The sequence below is a fragment of the Paroedura picta genome, chromosome 8, assembly GCF_049243985.1.
Source record: "Paroedura picta isolate Pp20150507F chromosome 8, Ppicta_v3.0, whole genome shotgun sequence".
Taxonomy (NCBI): domain Eukaryota; kingdom Metazoa; phylum Chordata; class Lepidosauria; order Squamata; family Gekkonidae; genus Paroedura; species Paroedura picta.
The window spans coordinates 9,385,993-9,413,426 of record NC_135376.1 but is presented as its reverse complement, the minus strand read 5'-3'; the positions used below and the strand labels follow the sequence as shown (position 1 = coordinate 9,413,426).

Here is a 27,434-nt window from a genome sequence, read left to right as displayed (position 1 = left end):
ATTTAACCATCAGCATCCGCAGAGGACGCCACTCCCAGTAGAAAGGCAGAAGTGGAACGGAATCTACAGAGGGATGAATTTTATTTAATTGCTGGAGAAACTGAAGCCCTGACCTGGATAAGAAGAAGAGTTACCCAAAGGAGTCCCAAAGCCCTTCCTCTCACCACAACACACACCCTGTGAGAAAGCTGGGGCTGAGCGATCTCTAAGAGAACTTCTCTGGGAGAACAGCCCTAGGAGAACTGTGATTATCCCAAGGTCACCCAGCTGGAGGAGGAGCAGGGAATCAAACCCAATTCTCCAGATCAGAGTTTCTTGCTCTTAACCACTACACCCTGCTGGCTCTCAACCAGACTAATCAGAATAGTTTGATCCCGTCAGATTTGAGAACCCCGGTAGGGTCAGTATTTGGATGGGAGACCACAAAGGGAATCCACAGTCCCGATTCAGAGACAAGGAATGGCAAAGCCCCTCTGAACACTTCTTGCCTTGTGAACCTTTACAGGGTCACTGTAAAGTCAGCTGCGACCTGAGGGCAAGAGAGAGAGGGAGAGAGAGAAATTGGGTTATAAACGAAGCTACTGCAAAGGATCCAAGGAAACGCTTCCTGAATTCTGCAGCTCAGAACAGGACAAAATATCTTCTTAGATGAAACTGTAACAGCACAAGCAGAAGAGAAGGCAAGATTGATCTCACCTCCTTTCACTTAACTGGGGCAAGTCAGCCTGCTGGGAAAGATGGAGGTATTTCAAGAAGGCAGCTTGCGCAAAGCGGGCTGTGGAACGTAGAAAAGTGGGAATTTTTCTTTCTCTGCCATAGAAGCAGGACTCAAGATCACCCCAGGAACCTAACCAGCAATAGATTCAGGACTGGTAAAGGAAAAAGTACTTCTTTAGACTTATGATTTACATAGGAGGGTGGTATATAAATATAATAAATAAAAATAAAAATTCACAACAACAGGATATGGGCCTCAGACGCTGTCTTAGATTATGACAACAATGTGGAGGTAGTGGGAGGGACCACAGCTCACTGGCAGAGCATCCCTGGACATGCAGAAGGCCCCAGATTCAATCTGAAGCAGCTCCAGTTGTTTTAGGGTTTTTTTAAGCTTCAGGTCACAGTCAATGTGAAAGCCCTCGTATGTGAATCTCTGGAGAGGCCCTGCCAGTCAGAGTAGACAATACTGACCTTGGTGGGCCAATGGTCTGACTCAGAAGGCAGCAGTTTCACATATGTGTTACTTTATTATTCATAGAAGGCATGTCAATCAGTCACTAAATAAAACCCCTACAGACATGGATGGGATCCTGAAAAGCAACAGGTTCCATCCTGCTGATTATATTCACACGGGGGATGTAATTTTTGCTGATTCCACCCTCCTTCAGCTGTCTACTGAATCCCCGTTCATGCTGCCCCTGGGTGTCTCCTGTCCCTCTGGAGCAGCATGGGGAAGGTGAGAAAAATCACACTCAGCAAGCATAAAACTGTTAAATCTGTGAGTTCAGAGGCGGCCATGGAGCTCTTTCTCAGGATCCCAGCATGGTACAAGTAGAACTAAGAACTGAAACAATGCCCCCCCCTCCGAAAACCCTAATATATATACACATAAGCAGGGCCAGATTTACATGAAAAGAGGCCCTAGGGAAGGGGTAGTCAACCTGTGGTCCTCCAGATGTCCATGGACTACAATTCCCATGAGCCCCTGCCAGAATTTGCTGGCAGGGGCTCATGGGAATTGTAGTCCATGGACATCTGGAGGACCACAGGTTGACTACCCCTGCCCTAGGCTATTTCACTTATGTGGCCCTTTCATCTCCCATTTTTAAGTTTGTAAATTACATGAGAGATAATAAAATACATCATTACTGTGATATATATCAATATGTTAAATGAAACATGTTGTGATTTGTGTAATAGTGTAATTTTAATTTCGCTAACAATTTGAATACAGGCCCCTCTTGATCTTGAGGCCCTAGGCTGAAGCCTAGTTAGCCTATAGGAAAATCCGGCCCTGCATATAAGCAACAGTGGATCTCCCCACCAGTGTGCGCTATTGGTCAGTTTCAGTTGAAACTGACTGGATCCGGATGTTTGGATCTAGCCGTGCATTGGTCAGTTACACTGCAAAGTCCTGACCCTGCCCCGGACCTCACGCCCGGTCCTCGGCTGGTCTACAGACACAACAAAATGTATCCACAGACATTTCCAACAGGCCCCGAGCCCCAACTCCCGTTCTTAATCTGCCGACTCTATATTCCTAGACAACTGCAGGATCTCGGCCCCTGCAAAATGCATTCAAAGGCCTCGAGGTGAGTATCCCCCGTCTATCAGTGCCGATGCATAACTGCTGCCTCATTCTTAAAAGCCAATTATTATTACAAATAGTTCTCACGGCTATAGCTGAAAGGGAAGGAGGGAGGGGAAGAGACCAGCACAGTTCAAGAAGTTCCAGCCTGCAGGTTGGAATTAGTATTTTAATAAAGCGGAGGATTTCTTATCGCGGTGGGTATGCCAGCAGCGTGAAAAGCCATTAGGCAACGATCATACATATTAGAAACCTCTTGTTGGCGTGGCTCCTGCGTGTCGGAGATATAATAACGAAATGAACGCCCCGGTGATCACAGAGTGGCCAGCGGCACCAACGAAGATTTCAGGGGAACTGGTCCCAACGGATGGCCAACGTTCAGTTATCTGGCATGATGCTTGTGTGGGAGCAAAATGAGAAGCACGGGGTCAGAAACAGCTCAGCACAGGAATCAAGATAGAATAGGGGTCCCCAATGGGGTGCCAGGGTGCCTTCCCAAACACCCACCAAGTGTTTTTAGAAAATGGGTGCGGTCAAGGTGGGGTTTGCCCAGCAAGGCCCTTAGAAATCTGACTGCCTGGGCAGAGTTTTTAAAAGTTGCTTGAGCAACTGCTGCTACCATGGAACAGGGATTGTCATGGTTCTTGTTTCCTGTCGGACCAGAACCAACGGGACGAAATTAATTTGAAAGAATTTTCGGCTAAACATCCGGAAGAAGTTCCTGACAGTTAAAGCAGTTCCTCAGTGGGACAGGCTTCCTCGGGAAGGGTGGGTTCTCCTTCTTTGGAAATTTTTAAGCAAAGGCTTGATAGTTAAATGACAGAAAGGCTGATTTTATGAACTTAGGTAGATTGTGAGTGGGTGGGCAGGAAGGGATTGTGTCTTGGGGCCCTCGCTTGCATGCCCAAGGAAATTCCAATCTCCGCTTTGGGATTAGGAGGTGAACTTCTTCCAGGCCAGATTGGCCATGGATTCTGGTTTTGGAGGGGGGGCATCATCTGGGCATAGATCTGGGGTCACTGTAGGTGGACAGGTAGTTGTGAATTTCCTGCATTCTGTAGGGAGTTGGATTAGATGACCCTGGAGGTACCTTCCAACTCTATGAGTCTATGATTCTGTGTTCCTGTGCGTGTATGCAAGAAAATGTTTTTACTGTTCTTTTAAAAAGGCATTCTTGTAAACAGAGCTTCTGCCTGAAAGTTTACTATTAGGTTTTTGCAGAATTTTACTCAACAATACTAGATGATATCTGAGGATCACATGTAAAATGCCCTGGCCTTCTGCTTTTAAAATGAATACTCTGGCAATTTGAGAAAACAGTCCCAGCTTTGCAGGATGCATTTGGTTTATTATGGGGAACTATCAGCAACACTTTCCAGCTCTTTTGCCAAAATCCACCTGGAAGTCTGCTGGCTCAAAAACACGGGATGGGTTTTTCGATGGAGCTTTCAAATCCACTCCGGAATGCATCAAATCCGGAGGTGAAGGTTCGTCATTTTGACAGGCCTGGTTGCAGGATGCTAACGCCAAGTCATAACATGCCCGAACGGCCATGTGAATCAAGCTGGAGGCAGTCAGGGAAAGGCAATCCCCTCGTGACAGTTCCTAAATTATTTAAACGGTCACCGTTAGGATAAGGAAAGAGCATGTTTAAAGCAATCAACACACGTTAATGAAATAGCAATCTTGCTCCACAGATGATTAATGCAGAAAATCTCTGCTCAGAATGGACTCAGCAGGGATGGGGAAGGCCAGTGGATCAGTCTCATCCCCTTTTAAATTTATATATTTTTTAAACATTTATCAACTGCCTTGGAGTACAAACATGCACCTCAGGGTAGCTGACAAAAAGCCCTGTCCTTGAGGTTACAAAAATGTCCATTGTTAAAATGGAACAGACCTACCTGTCCTTAATGCAGGGATTCCCACCCGAGCTCCCCAGGGGTTACCCACTGTTTCCCAGAAGTTTGGATGGCCGCTGATAATCACTGGAGCCCACTTCTCCCTGTTGCTTGACTGGCCTAGCCTCTTTCTCCCAAATGGAAATGGTAAACGATCTATTGAGTGATTAGCTGTCTCCCAGAACTTACTTAGACACCCACTTCTCTGAAGGGCTATGTCACCACTTTTGGGGTTCTACGAAGCCCAAAAGATATTTCAGGGGTTCCTCCACAGTCAAAAGGTTGAAAAAGGCTGCCTTAATGACAGAAAAGGCTACCCTGCAGGAATACAGTAATGCATCTTGTCAGGGAGGGTGTCCCACAACGTTGGAGCCAACCCCTGGGTTTTGGCCACTGTGTGACGCAGAGTGTTGGACTGGATGGGCTACTAAGGCTGACTCAGAAATTGCCAGGATGAAGTTTCCCCTTTAACTTTCATATAATGTAACAAGAAACAATAGTGCAAGGTTAGCCAAAATCAGTCCCCCATTTAATTTCCAGTCTAAGTGTGGATGCCAGTTTCAAGGATGAACCATATCCCTGATTTAAATCTAATTAATTATGGCTCACAGAAGTCAGATTTGTCTCCAGAAGCAACTTAGAGACCAGCGAGTATTACCTTTTGAGAGTCAAAGTACTCTTTGTCAGATATCTAACTTTGGGGTTTTCCACATTCTCATTTTTCTTGCTTATAAGTTCCTGTTTCTTGGGAGGGGAGGTGCTTCTGTTCTGCACATGTTTCACTCCCCCTAGTGGTCAATTTGATATTGCCTCAGCCTATGTCTGCCTATCTCCCTGCAGATTTAAAGTGCAGATTTTTATGCCAGACATAAACTGGTGTAATATCAAATTTTATGGTCTTAAATTGGTCATTTGGCATGTTCATCAACTTTGTGTGAGAATTTATGACAGCCTTTGCAAACCTTGCAGTCAGACATTCAGCCCCTATACATTTTTAACTTTACCAATGTGTACACCACATAATACATTTGTATTTTGATATTTTATTTGATGCATTTAACGCTTGTTAGTAGTTTCAGCATATTTTAGGTTGAGTTTGTTTCCCTTTTCCCTTTTTCTTGTTATAGTAAATCGACTACTAGAAAGTGCAAAATACATGCCGAATTGGGGGGGGGGGGGGACTGAAGAAACTCCAACTTAAAAGTGAAGAAAACGAGAATGCAGGAAAGTCCTTTGACTTTGAAAATCTTATACTCCAAAATCTTGTTGGACTTGGAGGTGCTAGTAGAGTCAAATCTACTCTAGGCCAGCACAGTTATTTTCCTGAAAGGAGTCGGCAAGGTCACCAATTTGTACCGGAAGAAGCAAATTTAGACCTTCATACTGGCAGAGACATTGCTAAAATAACTAGGGGTCATCCAGTGAAGAAGGTCTGGTCTCCTGCTCCTATCATAAACATACAGTGCCTTTTATGAGCTCTGCAGGAAAAGGAAGTGCAGATCACTTATGAAACAGTGTGGCCAAGAGACAGACCTGCTTTGATAAAGACAGATGGCTTATTAGGAAAAGAAACTATTTCTACAAGGAAAATTCGAGCCAAATTCACGCCACCAGAGAGCTAGAAACCTGAATTCTTATTGTCTTTTATTATCTATGGACTACTGCATGCATTGTTCTAATTCTTTTACTGTTTTTAGAATCATAGAATCATAGAATCATAGAGTTGGAAGGGGCCATACAGGCCATCTAGTCCAACCCCCTGCTCAACGCAGGATCAGCCCTAAGCATCCTAAAGCTTATATCAACTGATATGATATCGATTGCATTGTAATGGCCTATGGCTGGAAACAATAAAGTCTCATACAAACTATTTCTGGGCTCACAGAACTATTTTTAGATTCCGACCCAAAGCACCCCTCCTATCATACCAGGTCCCTGTAGTTTGTACCACACAGCTTCACACAGAAACCAACAAAATAAGTGATGGACAGTGTGCTTCATTATATTGTCGAAGTAAGGCAAGTCACTGGGTTCAGAAGAAGAGATAACAAAATGGAACGTCCCGGACAGGCTATTTTCTCTTTCATCAGCCTCCGAGATTAAACATCTTTATAGGCCGTCGTGGAGCTACTGTGGTGGATGTCTGTATGCCTAAGTTAGCGACATGAAATTCCTCACAAAGTCAAACCTGTTTTATTATGATAAAAGGAACAAGGAGGCAGGATATATCTTCATTTGTGAACAGAACAGAAGCAAGAAGAACCACTTTGCAGTCCGGATTTCCACCTGCATTAGAATAAAATTACATTCACAGAGCCTTTTCTTGCCGTATACACATATCCTTTGCCTTGGCCTAGGGGTTCTCAACCTAGGGGTCGGGACCCCTTTGGGGGTCAAATGACCCTTTCACAGCGGTCGCAGCAGGGCAAGCAGCTTGGCCGGGGGGGGGGGGCAGGTCGCCATCCACACAACAGCCTTGTGGGCTAGATGGAGATAGAGCGTTCGTCTGTCTGGAGCAGCGGAAAAGAGCGAGATGGGCATGGTGGACAAGAAGCACACCTGAATGGAGAAACTCTGGAAAATATACAATCGTGAACAATGGATCTTCACGCCATTGGTCAGTTTTGGTTTAATTTCTGTGAAAGAACACTTGCATAATTTTAGGGTTGGGGGTCACCCCAACATGAGGAACTGTATTAAAGGGTTGCGGCATCAGGAAGGTTGTGAACCTCTGGCCTAGAGGGTTCAGACTAACCCGAGCTCGTTGGATCTCAGATCCTGGTTAGCATTTGGATGGGAAATCACCAATGAAATCCAGGGTGAATGTTTCTTGCCTTGAAAACGTAACGAAGACTTTCCCAACAGGGGTTTTGTGAAACCCAACAATATTCTGCACCATCACACCACTTCTGGGGTTCCTCGAAGCCTGAAGAATGTTTCAGGGGTTTCTCAATGGTAGAGAAGTTGAGAAAAGCTGACCTAACAGATCATGAAAAGTCAGCCCCAAACTGACAGCACTTTCCACAAGCATATTTTGGAAATGCAGACCAGCAGGCAACCTGACAGGACGTCAGGCAATTCAGTTCCAAAACTAAAGTAAGCTGCATTAGAGTAGGGCAGCCACAATTTGCCAGCTTTTACCAGTTGCCTGATAGCCAGAAATTCAGCTGATGGAGCATTTATGGAGCTTTTATCTTCATTTTGTCTCCAAGCCAGCAGATGCTTTACCTGCTACATTTCTACGGGCCAGGCTGCAATTAAAAGCATCGGCCCAGGGCCAACACAACAAAAAGCTGACAATTTTAATCAACGTGAGTGGCTGACTAAGGATCTGTTGAGAGGCAGCTTCTGGCAGCCAGAAGCTTCAAGCCTGGCCCTTCGAGGAATACGGATGCCAACTTCTGAACTACCCCCCTCTGGGCATATATCTGCCCTGGCTCATCTGCAGATATTAACAGTGGACAAAGTTTCTCTCAGTGCTCCAAAAAAAATCCTTTACCAGCTGATCAAGCGACTGCTAAAAGCAGAAGAGCAAGTGAGAATGTGATTGTGTAATTAGTTGGCAACCTGATGCAGGCATGAGGCAGGCCTTGGGATTTTCCTCCCCCAGCCTCTACCCCACCCATCACAGAAACTATGCTGCTGTTACAGATGTGAAGAGACAAAGGCTTGTATCCTACCATGAAGTTAAGAAAACTTTTGCCCTTATGGTCCAACCTGAGATAGAAGAAGAAGAGTTGGTTCTTATATGCTGCTTTTTTCTACCCGAAAGAGTCTCAAAGCAGCTTACAGTCGCCTTCCCTTTCCTCTCCCCACAACAAACACCCTGTGAGGGAGGTGAGGCTGAGAGAGCCCTGAGATTACTGAAGAAGAAGAAGATTTCGTTCTTATAATGTCGATTTTCTCTACCCAAAGGAGTCTCAAAGAGGCTTACAGATGCCTTCCCTTTCCTCTCCCCACAACAGACACCCTGTGGGGTGGGTGAGGCTGAGAGAGCCCTGATATTACTGCTCGGTCAGAACAGTTTTATCTGTGCTGTGGGGAGCCCAAGGTCACCCAGCTGGCTGCATGTGGGGGAGCACAGAATCGAACCTAGCTCACCAATTTAGAAGTCTGCGCTCCTAACCACTACACCAAGCTGGCTTTCTCATCAGAACTTGGAAGCTAAGGAGAGTTGGCCCTGGTTAGCACTCAAATGGGAGGCCCCCAAAGAAGACCAGGGTTGCTGTTCAGTGGCAGTCAAAAACACTTCTGTCCACCTCTTGCCTTGAAAACTCCAAGATGGGGTGGGCATCAGTTGGCTGCAGCTTGACGGAATGCCATCAGTCTAACGACCTTGACAGCTCATCCTACCTGTATTAAAACCCGGCTGAACAACAGGAACCCAGGGCTGGAAAGAGGAGAAAATGTTTTCAGTGGGGAACTCGCCACAGGTAGGGAGCTGACCTTTTCCCTGCGTGGTCCTTTCTCCTCCAACCCCCTCCCATTTCCCCCCAGCCAGTTATTTCTGCTCAAAAGCAAGGCAGATCCCTGGGAGCAGTTTCCTGGCATTTTTCTTTTTGACGAAAAGCAGCGTTGGAGGTTGTAATCAGGGCAGGAAAAAGACAAAAGAGAAAATCTGCTTCAAGTCCCCCTGGGTATCCTTTTCCTAAGCAAAAGGGAGGGGTCACAGTGGGTAGACAAACAACCAAAAGTAAACTCTCCCCTCTTTACTAGGGCCCATTATGCACGGAGTGGAAGGTCCGCATTCGGGGTGGAATGGTGGCGGCTAAAATCACCAATTCTGCACGCTGCAGGCGGAAACCGGGCGCAGAGTCAACGTATGCTGCCGAAATAGCCGTGTTAGTGAGATGTGGAAGAAAGTGGAGCTTCCTGGGACCAGGGCGCAGCCAGAAGTGGCTCAGGAGTAGCCGCGTGCATAATCGGATACTCTGGGTTTTGCTGCCGTTGCGTTCCGTCCCATGTGTAAGCGGTTTGCTTCGCTTCTTCCTCCTCCGCATTCTCCATGCTGCCGTTTCAGCAGCCGTGCATTATAGGCCTAGGTGACACTTCCTTGCATTTGATCTCAGCCTGCAAGTGAGATGTTGGGAGACTGATACTTGGATGGATCTCCATGGGTCCTTCGTTCTGATGCTGGGCAAAGAAGAGGACATAGACTTGAGGATGCCACTGGTGAGTTCTGTACTTTGGAGCTGCCACCACATGTGGAAGGCCAATCCTACATCACCAGCCCTCATAAGGTGGGCAAGGTTGCCACCCTGCTCAGAGGGACAACGGCAAATGCCAAGGAGGTCAGAGGAGATAAAAAGGTAAATGGATCGAGTCAACACAGCAGGAAAAACAACAGGTGTTTGGAAAAGATAAAAGAGTGATTTAGAGAAAGGTCGGGAGGGAATGCGATTTTTACCCACCCACACTGGCACAGTGGATTAGGGGAGAAAGGAAAACTAATGTAAAGTTCTATGTAATCCCTGGAGTATCATTATAGGACTTATGTAGTTTTGATCTCAGAAGAGCCAGTGTGGTCCTCACCTGCAAGCAGTCTACATGCATGAACACTGTTCAATTTGTGGGTCAAGGAGCACAGAGGCTCTGGAAACTGTCAGCTCTTTATTAATGATCTTAGCTCATGAACTGAACTGAAAACCCCCAAACAAATCCACCAATATATACAAGCCAGAAAAGAATTCCCTGCCATTGCAGGCGATTTGGATACCTGTTTGGTTTAAAGTGACTGGATCCCTAATGGATCCCTAATGGATCCAGTAAACCAAAAGGCCATGTGCCATCCAACCAGGTTGCCTTAGAATCCAGTGGCTCCTGCAGGGAGACCAGTCAGGCACGAACCAATCAGCGGCACAGGATTACAATCCTGCCTCAGACTTCTGGCCCTCAGCAGATACACATGCACAATGCACACTTACAGACAGGATCATGGCTATCATTCCAAAAAAGCATAGTCCTGGAGAAAGCAGGTAGAATCTCCCTAATTCCTTCCTTGTTGCGGATCGTCAGAACTGGCTTTTCTGTCCAAGCATGACCCAGAATACCATGGGGTTTGCTACCACTGTCTTGCTTTATTAGAACACATCATTATGTTCCCTTCGGGTCTGACATCAATGTCACGGAATTTATTACCCTAGCATAGTTTAGGGAACAACAGCACCAGTGGGTAAGGGAAAAAATTGCCGTTTGTAGGAGAAGATCTTTGAATTTACATTTATACCGTCCGATCTGGAACAGGGCATCTACTCGAGTCCGTTTTGTAATGTCAGCTCTTCCGAAAATAGACCACACAGCCTGGTGATGTACTCAGCGGATAGGTGCACCAAAGTCAGGTGAAAAACCTCATTTTAGAAACTAAAACTTCTAAAACTTCTAAAAGCGTACTTTATACAGCAGGGGGGCCTGACCTCTCTGAGCGATGGGAGCCTTTGGAATTCTAACCAAGGGTTGCGGCTGCAACTACAAAACGGCTGCTGCAGGAAGCACGGCTGACCTCCAAATGGAGGCTGCAAGAGGCAGCCAACCCCACAACGAAAGCCCGGAGGCAGGGGAGAAGAGGGGCCTTCTAAAATCTACTACCTCAGGAAAGAGACGCGAGAGAGAACAAAGCCAACACGGTTGCTGTGTCTGTAGACCTGCCGAGGACCGAGCTTGAGGTCTGAGGCGGGATCATAATCCTGCACTGCAATTAGCCAATCCTGGAGATCCTGATGGCCGGATCCTCCATGTTGGGGACCCTAGACCTACAGGATTGGTCTTTAAGAGGCATAAAGTTAGAGCGGTTTCTCAGTGGAACAGGTTTCCTCGGGAGGTGGTGGGTTCTCCATCTTTGGAGATTTTTAACTAGAGGCTGGATAGCCATCTGACGGAGAGGCTGATCCTGTGAAGGCTCAAGGGGGTGGCAGGTGACAGTGGAGGAGCGAGAGGGTTGCGAGTGTCCTGCATAGTGCAGGGGGTTGGTCTAGATGACCCAGGAGGTCCCTTCCGATTCTATGATTCTATGGAAGCAGGCTTTTGCTGTAACATATTTTGAAGCTTTTGCTAGCTTGCTAAGGTTTTTTACGAATTCATCATCACCTCCTTAGTGCCACGGCTGAGGCGCATTTAGAGAAATGTGTAATTAATCCAATCATATGATTAAACAGGAGCTTTAATCATTTAATTAATCTGAATTAACATCAGAGTAAAAACACCTGGACACCAGCGTGGTGTCGTGGTTAAGAGCGGCGGCTTCTAATCTGGCGAGCCCAGTTTGATTCCCCGCTCCTTCACGTGCAGCCATCTGGGTGACCTTGGGCTTGTCACAGCTCTGATAGTGCCGTTCTCACAGAGCAGTCCTGTCAAAGCTCTCTCAGCCTCACTTATCTCCGAGGCTGACTGTTGCAGTATGGGGACTGTAAACCGCTTTGAGACTCTTTCAAAGGTAGGGAAAAGTAGGGTATAAAAAAACAAGTCTTATTACTTATTTATCTATTATATTTATAAGCCGCTGCTCCTGTCAGCTCACAGTGGATGACAACAATATAATATGATGCAACAGCTACAAATATGACACAGTCTGTTCCACATTATATTTCTGGGAAGGGCATGGAGGAGGACTGTGTCTCATGGCTTAAAAGCCACTCAGCACTTAACACCCACTCAGGACAGCTGGCCCACCCCAGAGTGCCTCCTCCTCCAACCAGCTTGCCTGTCTGTCAAGCAGCCAGCCAATTGCCTTCCATCCCCCTTCCCTGACCGCCCCTTCCTCCTTCCACTTCCCTCCGAGGCTCGGAGGCTGCAGATCCCTGCTGCGTGAGAGCTGCTCCTGCCGGTGAGTTCCCTGACAGCTGCCTACAGGCCTTCCAGGCCCTGGGTGGAGGGGGAGGCCGTCCACAGAGTTCTTCCACCCCCCCCCCAATCTAGCGCCCATTGCATTCCTGAATGCAACAGGCATAAAAAAGCATAACAGCCTGCAATTACGAAATCCCACAACAAACTAAGAAACACACACAGACACACGGTCTCCTTCACGATTTGCCAGGTCTCCAGGGATGATGTTCCCCGTCGTTCGGATGACTTGTGCAGACACAGGTTACATCTTCAAAAAAGATGTTCTATGCTCTGTGAGGAGTGGGAATGTTTCTCCTCGGGTAGTTAATTAAAAGAGTTTAATCTGCTATCCAATTAAAGAGGGGCTGGGGAAGATTTTTTTTTAATCACCAGGGTTTTAATTATCATTCCAGCTCTGTTTAGCATATGTATGGTGCTTTAAATTTGTTTATTTACTAACTATTTATCATGTCTTTCTCAGGGCAGCCTCCGGTGGAAAGATTGCTATATCAGAAGAAGAAGAAGTCTCAAAGTGGCTTACAGTCGCCTTCCCTTTCCTCTCCCCACAACAGACACCCTGTGAGGTGGGTGAGGCTGAGAGAGCCCTGATATCACTGCTCGGTCAGAACATGAGCCCAAGGTCACCCAGCTGGCTGCATGTGGGGGAGTGGAGAATCAAACCCGGCTCGCCAGTTTAGAAGTCTGTACTCCTAACCACTACACCAAGCTGGCTCTCACTTGGCTTTGACAGATTAAAGCAGTCATTGTGGTGGTTGTGATGGTATGAACCATGGGATTTGAACCAGGGATGTCCACTGCATTCATCCACCCATCTGCCATTCTAGCTCTCACTAAGGCGGAAATTCTCATTCAATGAAATGAACCAAAATGTAGCCATTTGCTTCAACTTGGAGCATGCAAGGACTCATGGGAATTGTAGTCCATGGATGTCTGGAGAGTCACAGTTTGTCCATCCCTGATGAGTATTCTGACTAGCAGCGGTTCTCCAGGACCTAAGGTAGAAGTCTTTCACATTTTCCATGGCAGAGTGAGCATCTGAACCTCAGTTTCCCAGGTCTCAGTCTGAAAACTTTAACCACTACACTACACTGCCTCTCCAGCATACACTGCCCTATAGAATTTCAACTACTTAAGCCTTCATTTTGCCTCTTCCAATAAAGAAGAAGAGTTGGGTTTTTATACCCCACTTTTCCTTCCCTGAAAGAGTCCTAAAGCAGCTTACAAATGCCTTTCCCTTCCTCTTCTTCTGAGGACACTCTTTTTCTGAGGACTGAGCAGCCCATCTATTCCAGCGCTTCCAGATTATTTAAAATTCTTAACTATTTCAACCTTTCGAAGACTTTTCTTCTCAGCCAGAAATAAATGCACTACCCCTTAATTATTTGGCAGATTCTCAGACAGTCCCGTTGAATAGAGACTCTGCCTGTGTGGAAATGTGAAGATGCAACATTTTTAATTCTGTTGTGATTTGTATTCTTCTACTATAAGATTTTGTTTGACTTCTCCATCAATTTCACACTTTCCAGTATGTTCACGCAATTACCGTTGATCATATCCGCTATCTCGCAAAGAGAAGGCTGCCACCCTATCCGTAGCTCGTTGTTTACCTGCTGCCTTGAAGATTTGTCTGAAGGTATAATTAATTCACACCTAAATGCTCATTTGCATACAGGCGTTCTTTTTGCACTGGAACTGGAACATCACTCTCAAAAAAATATCGCCTCTACAGAGTAAATAGGCCAGCGGGTCAGGGAGCAGATGGCCTTCTATCCAGGCCTCCTCTCTGAAGTTTAGTTCTCTACACAGAGGGAATATTTTGGTGTGGAGAAGCGCTTAAGCGTGTGACTCCCAACTGGTGCTCTGAAGCACTAGAGCCGAGACACAGCTTTACAGAACTAGGCCGAAGCCAAGGTGTAATCTTTAAAGATGCCCATCCATCAAAGATAAAAATCGGTTACTGCTGCAATCAGCATTTTTTGGGTGGAAGCGGCAAGAGTAAAATGCAGAGCTGAAAGAACCATTCTCTTAAAATCTGACTCTGAGGAGACAAAGGTATTCGTTGTCACCCCTATGCCCACTCTCACCATAAGAAGAAATCAACCACCAACCATAAGAAATAAAAGTTATCTTCAGGACCAGGGGTAGTCAAACTGCGGCCCTCCAGATGTCCATGGACTACAATTCCCAAGAGCCCCCTGCCAGCGAATGCTGGCAGGGGGCTCCTGGGAATTGTAGTCCATGGACATCTGGAGGGCCGCAGTTTGACTACCCCTGTTCAGGACAAACACAGAGAAAGATTTCACAGTGAATCCGATGTTGAGATAACGATGTTGAGGTAAAGCTCAAAAAGGTCCTTTTCCTGTTTTTTCAAAGGGGCTCCACCCCAAAGAGAGAGCCTCTTGTGGCGCAGAGTGGTAAGGCAGCTGCCTGAAAGCTTTGCCCATGAGGTTGGGAGTTCGATCCCAGCAGCCGGCTCAAGGTTGACTCAGCCTTCCATCCTTCCGAGGTCGGTAAAATGAGTACCCAGCTTGCTGCTGGGGGGTAAACGGTCATGACTGGGGAAGGCACTGGCAAACCACCCCGTATTGAGTCTGCCATGAAAACGCTAGAGGGCGTCACCCCAAGGGTCAGACATGACTCGGTGCTTGCACAGGGGATACCTTTACCTTTACCTTACCACCCCAAAGTGCTGAATTTTTCAATCTTTCAAATAGCCCCATCCCGTACACATACTGCATGCAAGTAATACAACCTGTGTCACTCAAGCTTCATATAGGGTTCCCCAAAACTCCCCCCAACACATTAAGTTCTACTGTACCTTTACTAAGTTTGCCAATAGGCCTTGAGAAGAACGTCCGGTCCCTTTAATGTGGGCATATTGGGGTGTTGTCTACCAGGTGATGTTATTAACACTGGGCCCATGAAAAGCTTTTGCGGCCCATTTCCACACAGTTGAGATCCAGAGAGGGAGTTGATATCTAGTGATCAGAATCTACTTAAGATCCTTGGGCCTAGGGAGGACAGATTGGCCTCAAGGGTTTTCTTGGCCCCGGCCTGGTTGGATGTTCTGCCACAACAGAGCATGGCTCTTTAGAACCATGGACAGTTCCACAGGGCCTGTAAAACAGAACCGTTCTGCCAAGCCTAAGGTGGAATAATATAGAAGAAAAAAGTCTCAAGCTGGCGATGGCAAAGTGATTTAATGTTCAAATTATCAAAATGTTCAAAGCAATTTCAAAACAGGTATATTCTGTTTTCACCTCCTTCATCAGTGAATTCTCAATATTGTAATCTCAATCTTCTCTAATAATGTTTATTGGAAATAATAATATTGTTGGAAATAGCAATTTCTTATAGTTTCTTGGGTATATAATTCAATCCCAAACTGATTGCATAAATTCAAATTTGTAGGGGTCTACTAATTTTAACATCACTATGTATGTTACCTCTATAGTAATGACCCCACTGCTATAGATATTAATATTGAGAATTCACTGATGAAGGAAGCGAAAATGGAACATACCTGGGAATCTGTTTTGAAATTGCTTTGAACATTTTGATATTTTGAACATTAAATCACTTTGCCATCGCCAGCTTGAAACTTTTTTTCTTCTATTGTATCGCGGCTGACAGGTCTTCACCTGAAGTTGGAGGCATACAGTAAACATCTAGACACCTGACCTTAACATTTTTATTACCCCCCCCGTGTTTGTAAATGACCACTGACCCCAAAATGCTGTTTTAGCAAGGAACTATCCAAAACGTCATTATCATGCTGCATATTTGTTGTGACTCTGTTTATTAATTTGCTACTAATTTATACTCTCCTTTATATCTGTACTCTTCTTGTTCCGCTGTCTGAGGAAGTGTGCATGTGCATACCAGCCTATACTCCTCAGCTACATTAAGTGCACCCCTTCACATATAAGAATATCATTAAAGGCAATAGTAGCTGTGTAATTTTAAAACATTGTAACTGCCTCTAACTACTTTTAAATTTTATTTTTGTATATTTTTAGAATTCATTTTGCTGTCACTGTAATCCGTCCCCAGTCTTTTAGAGAAAGGGCGGAACAAAAGTTGAAACATAAATTAATTAAGCCCCAACATTCATCTCCTTCCAATGTGAGTTCAGGAAAGTGTGGCTTCCAAATTCCTATCTGACAGGGTCAGTTTCATTTCGGAAACAAGTAGATTTAACTAGGTAGTCCTATTGGTCTGTGGAAGAAGAACAAGTTTTGAGGGCAGGGGCATCTTCAGACCAACAAGATTTCCAGGGTATAAGCTTTTGACAATCAAAATATCTGAAAAAAGGAAATTTTGATTCTCAAATGCTTATGCCATAGAAATCTCATTGGTCTTTAAGGTGGTATATACAGGGGGAGGGTCGAACTGTGGCTCCCCAGATGCCCATAGACTACAAATCCCATGATCCCCTGCCAACTGGCCTTTAGAGACCCACAGTTTGGCCACCCCTGTGTGAATCTAACCTCTGGCATGCAACTCCTACCAAACAGCAGTGCTACATGAAGACTTCCCCAGCCTTTCCCACCAGTGGTGCTCCCCTTTTCTATCTGCAACGATAATTTTACCCATTACTCTCTTGATTCATTTCCCGCGGTTCTGATGCAAAAAGGATGGGACAAACCAAGAGAGTGTCCGTTGAGCTTGGAGTTTATCCATCAGTGCTCTTAAAAGACAGTGAGGGATTTTCCAATTACCATCCCAGATTTTGCAGGTCTTCTGGGCTCACTAATTTTGCTTTCCTTGTGGTTTTTCCAAGGCGAAGATTTGATTCAGCAGCACCTGATTGGTGTCATTTTTATTTCTCTTCTATGTGGCAGGATGGGGTCCCCCCCCTTGATACTCTGTCAAATATATTGCTTCTTCAAGCCAGAGGTCCAGTGACAGTCGAACACATTTTTCAAATCATTAGGCAGACAGCTGACACAAGTCATGCTTTCTTTTCCAAAAAGCAAAGGCTTTCAACAGTAATGATTCTGAGAAGAGTGAGTCCCAGAGTCCAATTCTTTAGTGCTGAAGGATTTCTCCCTGAACTGGATTCTATTTAATTCCTACCTGCATTGGCTCCAGATTGGAGACCGAATCAGATTGGAGACTGAACCCTAAACCAGCCTTTCTCAACTTTCTCAATAGCCTTCAGGCTTCCAGAAACCCCAGAAGTGGCATGACCATGCATAATATGGTTGGGGAGCATAGCTGTGTACACACCCACCCGGGCCCCTTCCCTTTCCCACCCACTTCAGGCACATCACTGGCCATTTTTGGGAGGCCCAACATGCCTATATGTGGACATTTCACCCAATGAACAAATTTTTAAAATATATAAAAATTAATTAACTCCCACCCATCTGGGAAACCCTTCCAGGGCCATCACGAAACCCTAGTTGAGACCACCTGCAGCACCCTGTTGGTTTTATTCTCTGTCAATTCTCCTTCTTAGTGTATTAGAAAACAATTAGGTCTCTGCCCTTGGGCTTCTTCTCTCTGTATGGCTCCACCTCCCACAGTGGCCATGTTGTGGCTCCACCCACTGCCCCATCAGAATTCCAAAGGTGCTCAGATGCTCAAAAATATTAGGGACTCCTGGTACACTCCTGTTCCTGCCAGACCAGTCAATCTGCGACAGCACTGGACTAGATGGACTACTGGTCTGATCCTGAAGGAGTCTCCAAGTGGCTTACAACCTCCTTCCCTTTCTCTCCCCATAACCCTGTGAGGGAGGTGGGGCCAACAGAGCTCTGGTCCAAGGTCACCCAGCTGGTTGCCTGTGAAGGAGTGGGGAAATCAAACCTGGCTTTCCAGATTAGAGGCTGCCGCTCTTAACCACTACACCAAGCAGGGGAGACTGTGGGGAGAGGCACAGTGGTCTCCATGCAGTATGGATGCATGAGCGATACAACCAAGCATCACCTGGTAAAAGATGCTAAACCTCACAGACCAGGAGGGGTTCATTTGCCACAGGAATGCTGTTCACAGGGGCACCTCCATGGCAGCAATGCTACCTGTGCCGGAGTCCTTAGCAAGCGGTTGATCCACTGGGAGCAGCAGAGAGAGCAGCTGGAATTCTGCAGAAGGGCTATCCGGAGTTCCAATGTCATTTGGTACACAAAGCAGAAAATAGGGGTGGCAGATGGCATGAATTCAGCAACAAAACACAATGTCCAAAGCCCCAGGGGAACCTGCCCCGGGCCGGCAGCGTCCTCCTACGCTGTGACATCCGCTGGGAAATGGGGCAGACAGAGGAGAACGACAGGGATGCTTTCCGAAGGTCAAGCAAAGAGCAGGAGCGCAATAATCCCCATTCTACCCACATCGCACAAACTGAATTACGATCCAATAGACACAAACAGGAAAATAACAGGGGTGGGGGGGGAGTGGCAAATAAACAGCTGAGAGGCGGCTCTGCCAGGCAGCTGGGTTTACACCAGTCTGCCCCACAAAGCCCCCTAAGCAGCTGATCTCATGGGGAGAATTCTTCCTGTGGGCTCAGCTGGGGCTCTCTTTGACAGTTCGGTCAAACAGCCCAAAAGAGAGTGACCCCCAGCTGTTTTGCAGGCTGTCTACTGCAGTCCCTTTAAACTCCCCCTGTTTAAAGGGACTGCAGAAAAAAGCCGCAAAACAACTGAGCAGCAGGAGCAATCTGTTCCAGCCCCTCGGGTGTTATTACCAGTTTGATGTAATCCTCAAATAGATGGGCAGGGTGGTTCCGGTTCACCTGAAAATTATTTATTTATTGTAAGGCAGTGTTATGCACAGGAAGCACATCTCAATCTGAATCTGAACATATAAATAAAACAGGAAGGGGGTGGTGGGAAGAGTTGGAACTCATCACCTAACTGCCAATCAGGTAGGCTATCATGCCCTGGCTGTATCCCCCTCCAACTTCCTCCATGTGGAAGAAGTGTCGGGCAGGTCCATCAAGGCCGGGAGAGGCCACAGTGGGCCTTTTTGGGGTGGGGGGGGGAGAGGAGGGGAGTCCCCACCAACACTTCCCCCTTGCCCCGAAAAGGCCTGCTGTGGGCTGGAACAGATTCCTTGTGTGTTTCTCCTGCTGCTTGTGGTGGGGAGATGTGCAATTTGTCTTTTGCTCCCCCTGCTGGTCGATTACAATATTACATTGCATTATGTCCAGCATAAAACCTTCCAGACGTAAAGTGATATAATATCGAATTGACTGCTGGAGGAAGCAAAATGCATGCAGAAAAGGAGAAAGAATCCTAAAGCAAGAAGAGTATACAAGTGAGGAATATAAGAATGGGGGAAGAAACATGGTTTCATATTCATAACAAAACCTATTCTGAAATAAAATAATTTTTATCCCACCCCAAATCACAGTGTTGTTTACAATCATATACTTATTAACACCATTTTATCCCAGTTTCTCCGAAGAACTCAGGAGACTCATCATATATGGCTCTCCCTTGCTGAAAACCAGTTGTCATTCGAGGGGGACTCTCCCATCTCCACCTGGAGGTTGGCAACTCTACCTAAGTCACTAAATAGGTACTCCCTTCCCTATCAAACTTTCCAGGCAAGAGGCAACACAGTGCACATAACAGCACCACCTGCAGGCTAGGAAGGATAACTGCAGGCTACCCAACTAGCGATCACAGTCTCATCACCAACCCAGTTCAGCATTTTGACCAGGTCTCCCCCACACATCGGAACATGCACACAGCCTGGGGGCAGCGAGTAGAACTGCCACACCTAAGCTACTTCACTGATGTTAGTATCCCTTAAAGGTAAAAGATAACAACAAGCAAAAGAGAGAGGGGAAAAGCTAAAACAGAAATACATCCTTCTCACTTACCCGCCTAACAGGGAGCATGGCTGACCGGGAACCACATAAAGAACCATTCACGTGGTTAATGTCTCAGTGAGCCAAGATGCTCCACAGTGCGCGATTTTAAGTTTAATCACCTGGTAAAACTCCTCTACAGACATTGCCCCCAACAGACATCATATTGTATAAGTGCCCAGTCATCAGAAGAGTCAGCAGCTGTTTCTAGCCTTCAAGGTGTTTTCCCCCAAAGCTACCACAACGGTAGAATCGCTGCAACCGATTTCTGTGAACGCCAGTGCATTTGTCCACAGGAATGGCTGCCTGGGAGACACTAAGACAGTGTGCTTATAGAAATCTGGGTACGAAATTCAAACCCGGGTTCTGGTGTAAGGAAGTCAGTGGCCAGTCTGCGCATCTGTCCCCCGACGCTTCTTTAAAACCAAAAGCAGCCTTTGGGAACTTCAAATTTAAGGAACTAGTGGGGGTGGGAGGACAGGGGAGGCTGCATGAAATATTCCAGTCTCTTGAGATCTAGGGTTGGGAGACCATCAAGGAAGACTCGGAAGAAGAAGACTCGGAGGAAGAAAACTCGGAAGAAGAAGAAGAAGATTCGGAGGAAGAAGAAGAAGAAGACTTGGAGGAGGAGGAGGAGGACGAAGACGAAGAAGAAGAAAAGAAGAAGAAGAAGAAGAGTTGGCTTTTATACCACACTTTTCACTACCCGAAAGAGTCTCAAAGCAGCTTACAGTCGCCTTCCCTTCCTCTCCCTACAACAAGCACCCTGTGAGGTAGGTAGGGCTGTGAGAGCCCTGATATTACTGCTCTGTGAGAACAGCACTGCCAGCACTGTGACTGGCCCAAGGTCACCCAGCTGGCTGCATGTGGAGGAGCGGGAAATCAAACCCGGCTCGCCAGACCAGAAGCCACCGCTCTTAACCATGAGAGCAAGGTGACGTCCAAGCATCTCCGCTTCCCTCTTTCCTGCTGGGGTCACCATAAGTCAGCGGTGACTTGACGGCACTTGCGTTATGTACGCAACAAGTGGCAAAGCTAAGCACATGCAGAGCTCTGGCTTGAACCCCTACCAAGCTGCCTTATACTGAGTTTGAGGACTGGTCCAGCTAGGTCATCATGGCCTTCTCTGACTGCAAAGCGCTCTCCAGGGCCCGATCGCATCAGAAGCTATGCAGAGTCAGTACCTGGAAGGGGGACCACCAAGAAAAACTCTGCAGAAGGCGGCAGTGGGAAACAACTTCCACTCCTCACTTGCCTTGAAAGCCCCTCTCTTGGCAAGACTTACGGACATTGTGGTGATGGGAAGAGGGTCTCTTTCCCTGCAGGAAGAAAACCAGCCTGTGGATGGTGCTGCTTTGAGCAGAAAGCTGGCTAGATTGGGGATGGGGGGAATTAAACAGTCTTTTCTCTGTTATTCATTCCCATATATTTGCTGACTTGAGGTTTTGAATATATAGGGCAAGATACACATGATAGATCAGATCTGGGTCTCATTCCCAGAGATACTCTCTTGCCCCCCAATCCATCATGGACTGAGATTTTTTTACATTAGTTTCAGACCTCTAAGTTAGTGATCGATCCTCGTTCCCCAACCCATCTGCGCAAACAACGGGAATCTTTCAAAACTTCAGCTCCGGTCGACGATGGGTATTTTCTTTCTCTCTTAATCAGGCCACTCTTAAACAGCAAAGCGCCTAAGAGTGCAAACCTAAGCAGAGTTAAGCCCCATTCAAGACTACAGAACTGCAGTGCACGTAGAAAGTCTAACTCCACTCAGGACTGCACCATAAATCTCTCTTTGAATTTAAGCCCGTGGTTTCCTTGCCGATAAGACAGGATTTAGGGAAGTTTGCGATGACGGCCACCGGATCTTGGATGAGTTCCTTTGTGAGGATTCTGACTCTAAATTAGCCTAGGGTGTCCATCGCGAGAAGCCGTCGCCGTTCAAAGCCAAAAACGCAGGCAGGGATAGAGAAGAGCTCTCCACGAGCCACGGAGGAGGATCACGCCGTCCGCCTCGTCTGTCCCGTTGAAGCAATGTAAACAGAGTTAATTCAGAGGACGTCAGCAGGGCTAGAAGCACACAGAGAGCCATCAGATCCCCTGCAATCACAAGCTTATTTTATATCAGAGCTATCCCTTACCTTCTTTGAAAACTTCCACAGCATCCCAGAACTTCTTATTCCAGTGCGGGGGGGTTCTTGGTGCCAAGACATTCTTCCTAATCTTGGGATTCCTTTAGGTTAACTTTCTGGTCCAGCAACTAATTTTCGAGAGGGCTACATTATGAACGGCACTGGGTCCGCCCACCACCACACAAAACCAAAGCAGCCCGAAGTCTCTTTAACCCTTTCCTCTGAGGGACGACTAGCAGGAGAGCCTTTGGCAAACTACTTTGAGACACTGGGTCCTGCCTTCCCACACTGGCTGGTGCCCCCAACTGGCTAGTACCCCCAAGATGCTTTCTCAGGCCTCCTGACCCTCCTCGCCTCAGCCCTGGCTCCCTGAGGTCCACCTGGACTGAGCCCTCACAAGACAACGACCTTTTAATCCTGAACTTCCCCCCAAACAATTTGGGATGGCGTGCAAGGTTCCCTCTCCCACCCCGTTCTGTCCTCACCACCACGGGCTGTGAGGTCGGCTAGGCTGAAGGAGCGTGACCGATCCAAGTTCTCCTAGTCAATTTCATGGCTGAGCAGGATTCGAACCCGGGCCTCCCCGGTTTCTAATCCAACACTCTGCCCCTTGATGGCTGCAGCGTCTCTGCTGCCGTTGACGAGGACGGAAAAGTCTTGCTCTGTTTGGGAGACAGCTAAGGAGGAGATCCCTGGTATGAAGAACTGTACTGGACAAGCAGATGGGATGGAATGAAGCCCCAGATCTACAGCTGCCCATCCGTAATTTGAGTCACCGTCTCTTGTGCTGACCTCAGCAACCAGAATCCACAGTCCATTCCCTCCTCAGATTCTTTCTAGTGTCTGAAAATAGTTAGCATCTCTCCAACCTTCTTGGCGAAGCACAGTGGCAAGATCCAACACACCACGTGCCAAGAACCGCGCACCCAACAAAGCTTTTGACGTGTGCATCTCAGACACCACACACACCCAGAAAAGTTTGTGACATATCCTGAGGGTTTCTCGTAAAGCCACACTGGGCCAAAAGAAACCGAGATCCTATTACATTTCCCCCCCTCTCCATCCTTTTTGCATCCCTGTCTTACAGAATCTCTTCCAACGTTCCCTTAGAACTACCAAGCGTGAACCAAACAAGGCACCCCAGAAAATCTCTACGGAAACAGAAACAAGTTTGATGGCCCATGGAATGAGGACTCCTTTAGGCATAACGGATTGGAACCCAAAGGATTTTGGGGGCCTGCATAGATCAAGATCTAAAAACTGCCAAAACGATGCATTCCCTGAGTAAACTCGTGGCTGGCTAAGGAAAACGGAATTTAAGACGTACCAGTTCTAGGCAGCACCAATCAGGCCAAGGCCATGGCTGTTTTACAGTTTGGATTCACTATGCAAGCTACACCCCAAACAGTTAAAGAATGTATTGAAAAAGGAGTTTTTTTTAAAATGTAGTGGATTTAGTTTACTGCACATTTTATGTTTGGTCAACAACTGAGAACAAATAAATGACAGCAGCGGTGCTCAGTTTAATTACTTGGAAGTGAGTCCCACCAAAATCTTGCTTATTTCCCAATAAAAATGACAAGCTGAGCATTAAAGGAAACAACTGGCATTTTGGACCCGGCAAGCTTTTCCCCGAAAAATTTAATAATTTGTTTCCTGAGAAAAACCCCTCTGAGACCCGAATTACATGTTACGTCTCGAACAGGCGATGCGTTACCAACTGAAAACACTCCAGCCCAAATCCAGGTCTGCGCACCTAAAAGCTTTTCATGAGATAGAAAGCGGCCGGCAGCCGCTGGATGAAGGTGTATTAGCCTAATGATATTTCCGCTCTGTAATTATACCATGTGCTTTGTTTACCGGAGGATTTTTGCTCTCATCACGGAGTTTACCCAGACCCAAGATCCTGAAGCCAATCCCTAACTCCAAGTTGGCTAAATCACCTTGTCCCAATTGGAACAGGCAGAAGTGGCAGGACCTGTTCGCTCTGCACCCCATGAAAAGACCAACTTTCTGCTTAGCCAGTTTGGGGGCTCATCCAAAGGGCAGACACTTTCCTCCCATTTGTAACAGGGTTTCAAGCAGAGGAGGCGTTTTTAATCTAAGCCGTAAGAAGCAATCTTATTTTGGTCCTCTTTAGTCTCGTGCTGATTTCCCTCCCTGGAAGACCTCCCCTAAGTACTCTTGGGCAGGGGTAGTCAACCTGTGGTCCTCCAGATGTCCATGGACTACAATTCCCACGAGCCCCTGCCAGCACTTGCTGGCAGGGGCTCATGGGAATTGTAGTCCATGGACATCTGGAGGACCACAGGTTGACTACCCCTGCTCTTGGGCAAGGACTGTTTTGCTCATTCTTGGATCCTCCGGCTTTTCTAGCGGCCACAGAGATCTACTGGCTTTCTCTCCTCCGCCCCCCCCAAACCCCTCCCCAGAAGTGCTGAGTCAGGATGCTCATTCATCTTACCCTGCATTGGTGTGGCCAGACCTTTGCTCCCCCCCCCTCCCCAGGGGCCACATCCACACGCCCTCTAGAAATCTGGAGCCACATTGTGGAGGCCTACCAAGGGGGGTTGTTGGGGGGCAAAAGTGGGTGGGGGGGGAGAGATGTCAGGGGCTGATGTCCAGGGAACCCGACGCCATCCCTTTTTTTTGGGGGGGGGGGATACTTGTCCTCTTTAAGGGCCCAGGACCACGTGAGGAAGGAGGCGGGGGAGTCAAGGTTACCGGCGGCAGCGGCGATGCCGGGAGGCGAGGAGGCGCCGCTCTCCGGCTCCGCTCTGGGTAAGGTCACGCAAGATCTGCCCACTGCGATGCCTCCCCCGCCACCCCCCGGAGCGGAGGCAAGCCCGGGCATGCGGTGCCCTTCACTTGACATCCAGCCCGGGAAAGGGGCGCCGGCTCCCCGCCCTCCAGCCAGCCTCCCCCCCCCCCGCCAAGGGCAGCCGCTCAGAGGCGAGCCCGGGGAAATGGGGGGGCGGGGGGGGGGGGGTCGGCCTGCGCCCGAAGTTGCTGGCAAAGTTGCGCGCCCTCCCCGCGCCCTCCAGCCCGCCTCTCGCACCTGTTGCGCGCCGCCGCCGCTTCTTCCCCGCCGGCGCGACTCACCTGCATGTGTCCCTGGTACATCCTGCGCGGACCCCGAGGACGAGCCGGCAGGAGCAGGAGCAGGAGCAGGAGCAGGAGCAGGAGCAGGAGGGCGCCGCTGGCCGGCCGGCCTGCCCCCTCCTGGGCGAGCGATGCCGGAGTCCCGCCGGCAGAGGCGAGGCTGGCGGGGGACGTCCTCCTCCTCCTCCTCGGGCTTCCCTGCCGGGCGGCGGGGAGGGGGGAGGCGCGCGTGTCCTGGCCGAGCGGGGGCAATCAGCGGCCGGGCTCGGCGAGGCAAGTCCGGCTGGCGCCGTCAGAAGTCCGCCGCTCTCTTTTCAGGCGGACCCGCCGCGGCTTCTTCCTCCTGCGGGCTGCTGCCTGCATGGCTCTCCTCGCCCAGGCGCCCCCTCCGCCCGCCCGCCTCTCGCCCTCCCTCTCCCGCCCTCCCTCTCTCTCGCTCGCCGCTGGCCCGAGCCGCTGGGGCCGCCTCCCTCCCTCCCCCGCCCGCGCGGAGAGGAGAGGAGAGGAGCGCGCGCCATCCGGGGCTCGTGCGAAAGGCCGGCGCGCGCTCGGGCCCGGGCGGGCTGCTGCAGAGCGGCGGCGAAGCGTGGCCGGCCGAGGAGGCGCCGGGGGCGGCGGCCCTTCCCTGTCCTCCCTTCCCTTCCGCCAGCCTCCCCGGGAAGACGGGCTCGCCGGCCCCCTGAGCGCCAAGCAAAACACTGGCGGCGCCGCTGACATTGGCCGGCCGCTTGGCTTCCGGCACGTCTGAAGGGCAGGGCGCAGGGCCGAGCGCCACGCGTGCCGGGGATCGGGGCCGCCACCCTTTCTGTTCGGTGAGGTCCCGGCACGGAAGCCGCTAAGCATGGGCACTGGGGAAAGCAGAAGGACACAGCGCCCCTGGGCATGTGCAGAGTGTCCCCCCTCCACTCACCCCGTGTTTCCTTTGGTGACCCTTTTCTGTTTGTGCCTTGGGTCCGGATGGCTGCTCCCTGCCTTTCCCCTTGTGCATGAGTTGGATAATGCACTTTCAGTGTGCTTTTGCAGTGGGAAAAGGAAAATCTACTTTGAAAGTGCATTAAGTTACATGTGCAGAATGAGCCCTTGTCTGCCTGGGGTAGTGGATCGTGGGCAGGGGACGGGGGAGAGACAAGAAAGTCTGAGAACAACAGTCTAAATCTCTCTCTCTCTCTCTCTCTCTCTCTCTCTCTCTCTCTCTCTCTCCCCCGGGGCTCTCTCTCTTTCTGTGTGTGCGTGAAGAAAAGTTGGGTTTTTTTTGTTTTTGGCACCCCATTTTTTACTACCCTAGCGAGTCTCAAACAGGTTTGCAATCCCCTTCCCTTCCTCTCCCCACAACAGACAGCCTGTGAGGTAGATGGGGCTGAGAGAGCTCTGAGAGAACTGTACATGGCCCAAGGTCACCCAGCTGGCTGCACATGGAGAAGGAGGAGTGGGGAACCAAAACCCGTTTCTCTAGATCAGAGTGCCACTCTTAACCACGCCACCAAGCTCGATCTGCTCCACTCAGTAAGGGGGGTAGGAAATTAGAGGGAACATTAACTGGGAGATAAGTGGGCAGTGTCACCAAATGCACTCCCAAACACGGAGCCGGCTATCACCACAATCATGCAGTGTGGCAGCAGAGCATGTATGTGTCGGCATCCCAGTGTGCTACAGTCACATGTCTGGCGCCCTCCTTCCAGCTTAGCACAAGGGGTCATGCATCAACACCAACAATGGTTCAGCAGGGGCTTTCTCTGGCTTTGCCTCCTCTGAGACTGGCAGCTTGCCCGACAGATTAAATGCTCAGGTTGGGCCAGTAAAATGCTGGCGGGATATCAAACCTACCAGAGATGCTAAGAGCACATCCAGCTGGATAATTGGGGGTGTCCGGTCTGCAGGTGATCTTTGCGCTGTGTGTGGCAGCCAGCACAGGTGGCTGGCTCTCAGCGGTGCGCTTCTTCCGACCCCTTTTGCAGAAATCCCCGCTTTTCACCAAATTTACAGGCGCCCCTTTTAACAGAGTTACTGCACGCCACAGTAACATTCACTGGCGCTTTTCGTATTGGCTTCATCCCCGTGGCAAGAAACAAAAATGCAAATGCTAAATTTCAGAGTGACTGGCAGCTGTCAAGGACACGAGCCTGGTAAAAGATCATTCCTTTTAACTGTTGGGACCCGCATTGAATTACAGCCTGCCCCAGGAGAGCCTGTTGGAGTGGCTTTGCTGGAAACAGTGATTCATCCTGCTGGGAACGTTGATTCGTGCCTGGACACTGGGGGGTGCTGCATTACCTTAAGTGTTTATAGATGTGCTCTCCTCGGGAGGTGGTGGGTTCTCCATCTTTGGA

General features: G+C 48.5%; 1 protein-coding gene across 7 annotated transcripts in view; it reads right to left on the bottom strand.

Annotated features, from left to right (window-relative positions):
- Positions 1 to 27,056, bottom strand: part of PEX5L (peroxisomal biogenesis factor 5 like) — a 169,604-nt gene extending 142,548 nt beyond the window's left edge. For 5 of the 7 annotated variants that reach the window (XM_077348310.1, XM_077348313.1, XM_077348312.1 and 2 more), the window contains exon 1: positions 25,108 to 25,487. In XM_077348310.1, the coding sequence (XP_077204425.1) occupies positions 25,108 to 25,128 (21 nt within the window). In that variant the 5' untranslated portion in view covers positions 25,129 to 25,487. Of the gene's footprint in view, positions 1 to 22,014; positions 22,134 to 22,797; positions 22,816 to 25,107; positions 25,488 to 26,931 lie in introns of those variants that run through there. The other 2 variants (XM_077348311.1, XM_077348314.1) reach the window with 2 other exon arrangements.
- Between the last annotated feature and the right edge of the window lie 378 nt (positions 27,057 to 27,434).